Source organism: Manacus vitellinus, unplaced genomic scaffold, assembly GCF_001715985.3.
Source record: "Manacus vitellinus isolate BGI_N305 unplaced genomic scaffold, ASM171598v3 scaffold_2_pilon, whole genome shotgun sequence".
NCBI lineage: Eukaryota > Metazoa > Chordata > Aves > Passeriformes > Pipridae > Manacus > Manacus vitellinus.
The window spans coordinates 28847818-28859878 of NW_021940208.1; the positions used below are offsets into that span (position 1 = coordinate 28847818).

Consider the following 12061-nt stretch of genomic DNA (forward strand, 5'->3'; position numbering starts at 1 on the left):
AAATTTTAGTCTGAAGTACAGCACAGCCCCATGGTACCACTTTCCTAAATTAGAAGACCTGTTCTTCTCTTCTTTAGCAATACCTGCTGCATGCCTTGCATTGTCTGCTGTAGGAACTGCAACTGCTGGTCCTTTGTAAGGCTTTCTTCTGTTCGAAAGAGCTGTCCCTTCTCCTGTTTCAGGAGCTCCACTTCATTCCTATAAGCATCCAGCTGCCATCGAAGACTATCGTTCTCTTCCTTTAGTGCATACGCTTGGGCAGCTAGAGCTAAGAGAAAATGAAAATGTGAAGAAATCAGTAAAACGGATTGTTTCCTCACAAATAATACAGAGGACATTGTCTGGGGAGATGACAATACAGTTGAAAGCCAGTGAGACATTTCAGAGCTGAGACAAGACCCAGCAGAGCTGAAAATGATTAGTTTCTGGCAAAGACTGTTGCTGGGAAGTTATTTTTTGAGATGGAAGAAGCCATAAAGTGACCCTGGATAATTCAAATGCTACTTGCAATCTGCCTGCTAAATTTAGGCTTATATTTTAGGAAGGAACTGGCATGTGGTTCAAGGGCAAGGCACCAACCAACTTTACAACATTTTCCCAGTGATGTTATAGGAATTGATACAGCCATTTAGTATTTATACTAGCATAGTGGCCAGATGTTCCAATCAGGCCTGTGCTAAGGAATTTTCCAAATGTAAAATTGGTGGATTTAGACCCATGAGAGAGGAAACACAGATATTTCTCTCCAGCCTTGTGATGAACTAGTTCGTAGCAACAGTTATGAGGGACCCTTTAGACAGGAAAATGACGTAATAGAGTAAAATTATATAAAATGCAAATGCTGAAAAAACGTGTTGGCACTACAAGAACATTACTACATTAAAGGCATTGAAAGACACTTAAGTCATTTCCTTAGGAAGCTCCATTTGGCCCCTTTTCAATTTAGAATGGCATTTTTATTATCATAACTGATAGCAGGTGTTTGTGAAGAAATCGATTAGTATGCAGGGATGGAAATTACATTTGCCAAATGACTTGCATAGTCTGCAATATAAGCTAAAATTTGTGTAGCAAAAGGCAGAAGGCTATAAAGCATGTAGTAGGAACATTATTTAAATAAATTATCTGAGCATAAATACATATAGGGAAGGGTGGCATTCATTAATTAGGGATGTGGTTATCATCCCACAGAAGAACCCACTCCTGGTAGTATTTATACTTGGCAGTAGCAGTGGTCATTTGGCATAGCAAACTGCCATACTGTACTATTTTCCTTCTTGGAACCTGGTAACACAACAACATTACAGAGCAGCTGTAATTAAAAAACAACAATCTACTATAGCCAATCCTATCAACTTTCAGTAAGTGAAGCACAGAACTGATTTACATTCCTGATTAAATGATTTCAGACTTGGTATCACAGAATTCTTTCTTGCCCACCTTCAACAGCAATATGATTAAACTCCAAATTATAGGAAATTGTATATTAATTCCATTTAATGTTAGGCACCTCTTGACTAGACCTGCTACAGATAAGAGTCCCCTGTTCCCCCTGATAACATGATTCAGCACATTTGTGAAATTATACCAGCATTTAAATAGAATGTCACAATATTTCAATAGCAATAAAAATGTTTTATCTTTGGTAGGGCAAATCTACCTTGACCTCAGATCATTTTTACTAGTTTTAAAATAGTACAAGTGCATTATTCAAAATAAAGTACAGTTAGCTACTAGTCAAATATAGACATGGATTGGTTACTGCGCTTAATTTGGATATTTTACAGAATCTCTCTGGAAGATTTAGCAACAGTAACAGTATTGCTACATCAAATTAAATTGTTCTAAAAAGCATGCAATCATCCTTCCATGACAAAATTTACCCTTAAGAAATTGCAATGATGAGTCCGATGGGCAAATAAGAGAATGAGATTTTTTTTTTTATTTTTTTATCTTTATATGAGCAAATAAGCTATAATAAAAGAAAGGAGAAAAAAAAACAAACAAAACAAGAAAAAGAAGGCCAAGCAAATAGAAACCTCAGTCTAACAAAAAGTCAAGTAAAAATTAAATAGTTTGTGTTGGAATGGATCTCTAACAATGATCTAGTACAATTCACCTGCTATGGACACCTTTCACCAGACCAAGTTGTTTGAAGTCCCATTCAACCTGACCTTGAACACTTTCAGGGATGGGTCATCCCTAACTTCTCTGAGCAACCTTTGCAAGTGTCTCACCCTCATCCTAAAATATCCTAAAACATTTCTTCCTTATGTCCAATCTAAACCTGTCCTCTTTCAGTTTATAAGTGTTTCCCCTTGTTCTGTCACTACAGGACAAAGTCTCTCTGTCATTTGTATTCTCTTCTACCAATTTGAGTATCATAAAATTTAAAACTTTTTTTTTTATGTAATACTAAATTGTATCTAGAAACTGCCTACCTTTCTGCTCCCAGAACAGGAATAGAGACCATCATGCATGTACTCAAGTTTTTACAGTAGCTCAGGAGAGTAACTCACCATAATCTATTCCAGTTCTTAAAAAACTTACAAGAGCAGCTGTATAGGTGAAAGGCATAAGGCTTCTGTATTTCCCCAGTGAAATGTGGGCTGTGACCCAGATTCAGCTGAGGTTCAGACTGCCCTGTAAAGACTGCTTGACTATTTTCTGGGTCACAATATAGTCCAACTGGAAAACTCCTCCTCCTTTTTGTTCTTCTACGTGAGTTCAGGCTATTAAGTGCAGCTACAGACAAAAAGAGATGCCTGGTACAGGGGCAGCAAAATAGAGGAAATGAAAAAGGGCCACAATGTCTCACAAAAGCAAGTAAGCTGCAAGTAATGAACATATTAGAGTTTAAAAAATAACTCCTCCAAATGGAACAAGTCACAATACACAGAAGCAATGAAGGTAGCCATCCATTTTCCCTGTAGGAATGCAATACAGCTTTTATACTGCTAAAACCCCCTAGAGACGCACCTCTGAAGGCCATTATTAAAAATGCTACTTAAAAATGGTATTTAGTATATCATAATAAAACCTATATGACAACAATTACATTGCAGCGCTACCAAGAAGTTCCATCCAAGAATGGTGCCCTACTATTTTTTGTAGAGACCAGAAGACAAAGGCTGTGCTACAATCTATTTTAATACAAAATGGAAACATCCCAAACAACCTAAAGTGGGAGAATAAGAATACAGGAGAGCTAAGTTTGTAATATTAGGCAGGATTCTCTGAGTTGTACAGTGCCTTATCAACATTATTACACACTTAGGTGATCCTCCTAACCATTCATAGTAAGCAACTAACAACAGAGTCCCAGGTAGAAACATATCTTTAAATAAGGAAGATGCAACACATATAGCAACAGTGTAACAGAATATTAAATCGTCACAAGATTTAAATGAATTGATTATATATAAGAGTCCACAAACGGTATGACATTAAACACATGTAATTTAAAGGTACAAATAGTTGGTTCCTAACATTTGTAGACAGAAAGGTTAGCAGAAAAGGAGAATAAGTCAAAGAAAGACATCTGATGCAGGCTGTGCAGCTTATTCAACACTGGGTAACTGTTTCAAACAAAATCAGAAACATTCTTTGTTTTGACCTAACATAACTATAAGTTTAAGATATTTACATTTGAGTGCAATAATATTAAAATAACTCTGAATTCAGATCAATGTCTCTTGATTCCAAGCAAATATCTATTATATAAAAACCTACTATAATTTATTTTAATTATATTGCATTTATATTTATTATGTAGTATATAAAGAAAGGTACTTCATTTAATATTAAAAGAAAAATAGAGGAGAATTTGGAGGGGAGGGAATCCGCATTTTAAAAAGTAAACTTTTTCAAATTCTGCATAAATTTTTGCTAAGAGCGCATTGACAAAGCTGATGAATGTAGTTTTAATTGAAAAAGGGAACAAGTTTGCTCATCTCAAGCCATTTTAAGTTTAGTAGTTCAGATATTCATCTATAAAATCCCTCTGTGAGGTAGGCTAAAAAGTGTCTTAGGACAAAAAGACAATGAATGCTGAAAACATTTACAGAAGAACTATATACAAGGAAGCTATATCAAAAGAAAACTCTGACAACAATCTCAAATAACTGCCTGTGCTGCAAGTAGAAGAAAATATTCCTATCTAAACAAACACAGCTGGAAATCAGTTCAATATTTGCTTTACAGCATTTTCACCGAGGGATGCAAAATGATACCTGCCAGCCTCAGAGAAGCAGCTGAAGGAAGATGAGACATATATAAGTGGGGAAAACCTTCCCATTGATATTTCAAAGACTTCCAAGAAGTTAGTGTGAATTCTTTGTGCTGGGGTAGAAGTGTTATATACAATTTGGCAGCAGCCTCAGTTGCAAGATAGACTCCCTTCAGTGGTCCTAGGCTAGATCCAAATCCAAACGACACCATTTTTAAAACAAGAAGTGGCTGGGTGATGAGAAATCCACTGAAGTCTAAGGGTATGCCCATTTAAGGATGTCTCAGAAGAAACAAGCAATTAACTTTATTTTTCCAGGGCATCTGCCTTGGATATTTAGGGGAGTGCTTTGTTTTTGACTAGTACTGATCTGTACCTTTTACTTTAGCTGGTACTTAGTGCCTACATTCAAACTAATACATAATAACATCCACTGGAGCCAAAGTAGAGTAAGTTTTCACAGGTGATACAAGTTAATTATATTCTTTTATGACCCACATCATGTCATAGCGTCCAGGAAATAAAGTTAACACCCCACATCTCTGAATGTATGTATTTATTGAGGATATTACGGAGAATTCAGAGTTTTCTACCACTTCTAGTAATGCACACCTGCACTGTGTATTTATCATTAGATGATGCCCTAATAACATTACAGCTAACATAAATGACAGTCTACTAATTCATATACTGGGGACATGCTGAGTTTAAAAGCATAGGCAGTAGGTTATATCAAAAGTCTGAAGAAATCTGAAAGTAGTATCTGCAAAACAAATGAGCAAACACTAAAAACAGTAACAGAAAACCTGCCTGTAAATTCAGAGCACAGGCTTTCTGTAGGTCCTCCTAGCAGAAATTTTTCTATAGATTTTATTTCCTATAGATTCTTCTATATTTGTATAGAAATAGATCATAAAAATGAGAACTTCTCTAATGTTTGTCTGCCTTCAGACTTCTGGTCTAATCTCTTCAGCAGAATTTTTCAGAGTTTTTGAACTTTAGCTGGTGTATTGATATAGTGAGGTGGATGAAATCAAAGAAAGAGCACACTCCCAAACCTTCCTGAGTTCTTCTAAAGCCATTACCCTGGTTTCCTGACTTGTATATAATGCTGCTTTTGATAACATCAACAAGAAAAGCATCAAAACCTGTCAAAATAATGGATATTATGGTAATTTTTTTCATCACTCCCATTGCAGAGCATTTTCAATATCAAAAAAAGCCATCTTGCAAGACCCAACTACTTCTTCAAAGAGTTTTCAGTTTGAGGGACTGAACAAATGTGAGTGGAGAGAAATAAGGACACAAAGTTCACAACTATAAATACAAACAATAAAACTTATCCCTGGCCTCTAGCTAGCCTGCTTGTTTTTCAAATAGGTGAACTGTGAAGCAGTACAACCAGGGGAAAATCAGCAATGAAAATTGTTTCTGGAGGACCTGGAAGGGCATGAATTGTGTTTTAATGCTGTAGAAAACAGCATAAGTTATGCAATAATGGCATTTGTCATTGGTAAGGAAGGTGATCTTTGCAGAAATATAGTGTGGATGGTCTTAGGAGATACAGTGAGTGGCATCACTGCCCATGGCAGGGGGTTTGGAACTAGACGATCTTTAAGGTCCCTTCTATCACAAACCATTCTATAATTCTCTGATTATAACTAGATGGCACCACTGGACAATCATTCATTTTTACTCTATAGGGCTCTACATAGTGCTCCAGCCCACAGGAAGTTTAATTTTGTGCTATAGTCAGAGGATCCCATTATGATCATGCAGTGGCAGGGGGTGTGTGAGGGGATGCCACACACCTCTTGATGTGTGTGGGAAGGTTGTAGGTTTGTGAGGTGGTGGAAAGGAAGGCACAGCCCTCCTTGCAGATGGCAAGCTGGATGGCCTTTGAGGTGGAGGGACACACTGAGCAACTTTGAGAAATGTTAACTTATACCTCCAGTGCAAACTGTCACAGCTGACTGACTCTGTATTCTCTAGTAGTTGTCAGCTCCTGGCAGAATGAGTCGAGGTCATTATTATCTGTAACTGCCCAGCTATAGATGCATGTATCTCACACATAACTTTTGTAAACACTACCATAAAAACTAAACTGAGAATAGGTTTAAGTTAGATGTGCTCTGTACACAGTTCAAAGGCATTTGGGAAAGCAACTATGATGAGATCTTCAAAGAAGCTTTCTGGAAGAGTAAGACTAAGGTACACCTTGGTCACTTTGAAGCATCTTCTCAGCCCACTGACAACAATGTCAGGATCCTGAGTCATCCAGTATCTGAAGTGGTTTTAATCCACTGCCTTTAGTTCCCAGAGGACACTTTCTTTTCTTTACCGACAGTTATTAAATACCTGATCACCAGCATAAACAGTGCTCAGATGCCAGTGATGAGTGCATAGAACTATGTCTGATATTAGAAGATAAAAGCAACATTGTTCCTGTATTGCATTCTTTAACAAATTGTTTCTCTTGTTTTGACAAAAATAGACTATGCCACTTGACTTTAAAAAAAAAAAACCCCACCCTTTGGTTAAAGCTTGAAAACAGCTAGCTAACTATCCTGAATGAACTCTAAAACCAGAATTAGAATTGTATAAAAATAAATAATTTGGGGCAATTACAAGCTAACCTAGCCATGAACAGTTTTTTCTTTCCCCCTTCAGACATAATGTAACCAAACAATGAAGCAATTTCCACATTATTTTCAAATGCTAAGCACACTTCACTTGAATGTCTCAGTACCTGCAAATTTAAACTCTGAGGGCACTAATTATCCTATATGAGGAGGGTTTATTGTCATTAATGTTAGTGGGAGTTAGGCCCCACACACTGGGAGAGAGATTTACTCTTTTGTAAAACCCATTTTATTCAGGTGCAGTTTCTTCAAAGTCCTTCCCTTACCATGCAGCCCAAGTTCAATGCAAAGAAGCTCATTATACCAGATACACTCATGATGATACCAGATGTTCAAATTGAACACTTACGAGAATTATTTTCAGGCTTCCTATTCACATAAAACTTGCTGGCAAACAATTAGTAAATGGAAATATGCTGCTAAAAAAAAAAAGAAGAAAAAAGAAGGAAAAAAAGGAAAGAAAAAAAAAAGAAGAAAGCCTATGAGAAAGACGGAGAGTGACTATTTAAAAGGGCACGTAGTGACAAGACAAGGGAGAATGGCTTCAAACTGAGAGAAGGTCTAGATTAGATATTAGGAAGAAATTCTTTACTGTGAGGGTGGTGAGGTACTAGAACAAGTTGCCTAGAGAAGTTGTGGATGTCCCATGCCTGGAAACGTTGAAGGTCAGATTGGATGGGGCTTTGAGCAGCCTGATATAGTGACAGATGTTCCTGCCCATGGCAGGGGGGTTGGAATTAGATGATCTTTAAGATAGCTTCCAACACAAGCCATTCTATGATTCTATGATTCTATGACTATGATTTTATGAAAAGCTGCATCTCGTTTTAACTGCAATTTTATCTGTGAAGGAGCAAGATTCAGGATGGGAACAGTTCCAGGCATGGAAGAAGATATACAGCAATTGACAGGACTTTATTATATGGACTTTACAGTTTTTATGTTCTTATAAATATACACATTGTGTGTTGCCCCTATATTTATATTTCCCGGGTGTGCCCAGGCATGCCTGCTTCCCTCTCCCTGCTTCCCCGCTCCCCTCTCTGATTGGCCGGGGAAGCTGGAGAGAGGAGACAGACTCCATTCGCCCTTTCCTTACCCGGCTCCTCCCACGTTCCTCCCCCTTTTGCCTGTGTCCCTATCCCGGTTTGTTCCCCTGTTTGTCTGTCTCATGCTCCACTCCATGTTTGGTCCCTTCCCCACCTGAACTGATAAAAAATCCCGTGCACACCTCAATGAAAGATTCTATCTGCACCCCTACCTTGTCTCCGGACCCATCCGTGCTGTGTCACAGCCCCATGCCCCCTCAGACCATGGCATTTATCCATCCCATCCAGTAAAGATCTCTGTCACATTTGAGAAATCATGCCATTTGTCTGAAGAGATTTTCTAAGTTTATAAAACTTCTTCCTGCTTAGAAGACATCAGCAATATCACTGCTCTTTCCGAGGTTTACTACACATGTGACTCACTAGTAATTTATGAAGGCTTATTATTTCTTGTGTAATGAAGCATATCTCTTTGCAAATAGCAGAGAAGATGTAAGGAAAGGAAGGGCTGATTATTGTCCAGCTGGGACAAGTAACAAAAAGTTGTAGGCAAATACTCATTCTGCAGTGGACTAAAAATTCCCCAGAGAGCACTGCCACCAACTCCTGTGGTGTTATGATGAGTCCCATGATATCTGACATTTTATTTAAAGCCCTAGAGAGGGCTCTCTACCTCTGCTTTAAGTTTCTGGAATAGTGGCTTGCAAACTTTCTAGACTGTGGATCAGTATTGGCTCTTCCTATTTCACCATGCTCTCACAAGCTGACTTTTAATTAAAAACACTAGCAAGGCAATTTAAGCTTGCTGTTTTAGCCCATCCAAGGAATAAAGATGTAGATTACTTACTACAGTCTTGCAAGTGATTATTGACTCCAGTGATCAGTTTGGGAATATTGATCTAGATCTCATGGCTGCAGAAAACAATGATCCAACTTTCTCCAAATGGCTGCAAAGATGGAAGGCTAATTTCCCTCTTTAAGCCAATCTTTCTACCCCGTCTTTATATCTTCCTCTCTTTTACCTCTGTACTGGCTCTGTTCAGTCAACTCTTAATGTATGAGTCCATCTAGTTGTTCATTTGTAATTCCCACTTACCTGACATTTCCAGATGTTTCCCTCACTCCTACTCATTTTGCAGTACATTCTCCAGTCCCTTGTTACCCAGTCCCAGGTAAATTGCAGCACTAACTGTTTTGGACTTTTCCTACAAAGATATCACATCACGTTACTGAGAGGAATATTTAGAATTTGGAAGAGACCACCTTGTTACAATAATATCAAAGCCTGATACATTTTAGGTCTATTTTACTTGACAGCATCTCTTTGGAGAACAGGAATTTACATAGCTTGTAAATGATATTTTGACAGTTGCTAGCTAGTCTGCCCCACTGAGACCAGTTTCTCCAGGTTACCTCTTTAAAGCAAAGGTCCCTTTTAAACTCTACATTTTGGGCTGCACTACTTCTACTGCCACCCATGATATGTACTAAGCCCAACTGACTTGGTGTATATATACGGTGAGACAGGAAAGAGAAGAGTCGGCTTTGCACAGACAGCTGTGATGGGTGGACTTTAGTTGAGTTGGTTAGGAAGCAAGACATCACAGGAACATATAGGCATATAAGTGATCAAAAATACATGCAATTCTCAGATATTTTCAAAATTCAGTAAAACCACTTCTTTTCTCTGCTTATTAGTGTATTTGATTTGTGATGAGGTGAATTTTTCTGATACTTTATGTTTACTGATAACTGCTGCTCAGTTAAATATAATTAATCAAGTATTGAATATCTTTTAGTGGTTCTACTTTTTTTCCTAATTGAGAAATAGGACTATTACAGCACTTTTACAGAGACTGTGCTTTAAAGATTCTAGCAAAGAAGTTGCTTTTTCCTCTAATCAATATTAAAAAAATTACTGTGTTCCTGTAACACTAAAAATGAACACAGGAAATCTTAGTCTCGAAGGTGAAGGAATATGTTCACTCAACTAAGAAAAGTGCTGGTTACTAGGGAGATATCAAGTGGCATTGATGACCATCTCCCACATCAGTAATGAAAAATGCTGTTTGTATTAATGGTGCTTTGCAACTGAGGGTACAGACATTTGAACTCTGCATAGCAGAAGAGATGCTGATGAATGCTGTTTCATATGCTATGTTCATCTTATATATATTGCATAGATTGTATGTATGTGTGTACATATGATACATAAATCACTTGGGATATTTAAGCATTATTTTACATAGGTGGCTCACTGATGGTTACTTCTTAGGAGTCAAAATGCTTGCTGTATTTTTACTCAGACTTAAACAATAAATACTGGCATTTACAAGATGCATGGCTGCATCACTGCTGTTGGCATTTGAACTAGGAATTGCATTCAGGCCCAGTACCCCTGCAACAACTTGAAAAAAATAATCTGTAGGATTTATGAAGAAAATGCCATTGCTACTTGGAAACAAACTTGGCAGTGTGAATGTGAATCCCTCAGTTTGTCACATTCATTAGGGAAGAAAGGGCTGATGGGAGTGGTTTAAATGACCATGGTGGTTTGAATTGTTCTGATTTATAATAGGAAAATTTTGTTCATAAATGTAAAGTGCTTTCTATAAATGTGAGAATAAACCACTTTTGTACAAAATTCTACTGCACCTTAAATTGCAGGAGAGCATTTATCCAGCTATCTCTCTGATCTTGTACTGGATTGGAGGGCTGAGTTAATTATTCCTTTAAAATTGTGCATAATACTGAAATACTTGCTCAGTTACTTCCACCTTAGATAAAAATGGATCTTAAATACGAGAATACATTTTTACCCCTTTATTCCTTAGAAGACATAAGCAAATGATGGCATGAAGCTTCTAATTTTTTGACTCTTACATTCAGAGACAGAATTTCTTGAGCTATTTATCCCTTACGTGAATGGAAGGGTGATCAGAAGAGCTGTATCTGCAAGCCAAAATCTCCTTTTCTCCCCTCCATTCTGCCTTCAGGATATGCAGTATATGCAAGTAGAGACCACTGTGCTTTTCTGCAATTTAACATGTTTAGTAGGAATTTTCTCAGCTTCTGAAAAATCAAATGTGTTGCAAACTTGCAGATGAGAGGCTTAGTTAGAGAGCTTAGTTAGCTACTTCTGGGCCTTTCAGAAAACACTGACCAGCAGGGAGTATCTTGTGGGATCAAGGTCTAACAGCACAGACATCTCAAAATCTTTCGACAAAACATGATGAGACAGATAGGACTACCTCATAATAGAACAACATAAGGAGAGTTATTGCTTTTTATCATGTTCTTCCTTGACAGTTAAAAATGCTCACGTCTCCAGAGCTCAGACATATTTAAGAGGGAAGACAGTCTGTATCTGACACATGACAAAGAAGCAGTGAAGAAACGTGTTATGAACTAGCAGCCACCCAAGTATCTTCAGAGAGATAAGCGGATGATACGTGAGGTGGGCACTTGGCAACTGTAGAAGCAGCTCAGCAATCACCAGATACAAGTGCTGTACAGACATGCTTGCAAAATTCTTGCTCTTTATGAAATGTGCAATGCATCAAATATTTGGAAGGATGAATAAATAAACAAAAACACTGCAAACTTTTTTGCTCATTGAAGGGTAAACAACAAAAAAAAGCAATTAGAATTCCTAATTAAAAAAAAAAAACAAAACCAAACCAAAAAACACCACCAACGAAATGAACCACCTGTCTGTATGCTGGTGTTCAAGGAGTCGCATGCTGAAATTAACCGGAGAACTGGAATAAAACGGTATGTTATCTAGTTCTTCAGTCTGTCATTTCAAATCTTAGAGGACAGTTCTTTGTTTTCTCTCTGCCATGAATCTAAATCCAAGTAAGACTAAAAGAAGATCACTCACCTCCAAGCAGGTTTGAATCTACTTGGCTTTCAACTTCACCAAATCCTACAACATACTGGTCACAAAAATGCTATACTATGGATATGTGTCATAAGCAAGAAGCTTATTTTCTTGAGATGGCTTTTAAACCTAAACAAAAGAGCAGGATATCCTGAAGCTTCTCTGAATCTAAGATTCATTCACCAAAGTAAAATGGCATCACTAACTAGCAGTAGTTTGGGAATTTCTGTGGCCACCCAACTTCAAGAACAAATTCTGC

At 37.6% G+C, this 12061-nt stretch overlaps 1 protein-coding gene across 4 annotated transcripts in view; it reads right to left on the reverse strand.

Annotated features, from left to right (window-relative positions):
- Positions 1–12061, reverse strand: part of ENOX1 (ecto-NOX disulfide-thiol exchanger 1) — a 285209-nt gene that overhangs the window by 42167 nt on the left and 230981 nt on the right. For all 4 annotated transcript variants that reach the window (XM_018071491.1, XM_008934599.3, XM_018071490.1 and 1 more), the window contains one exon: positions 84–268. In XM_018071491.1, coding sequence (XP_017926980.1) covers positions 84–268 — 185 coding nt within the window. The remainder of the gene's footprint in view (positions 1–83; positions 269–12061) is intronic.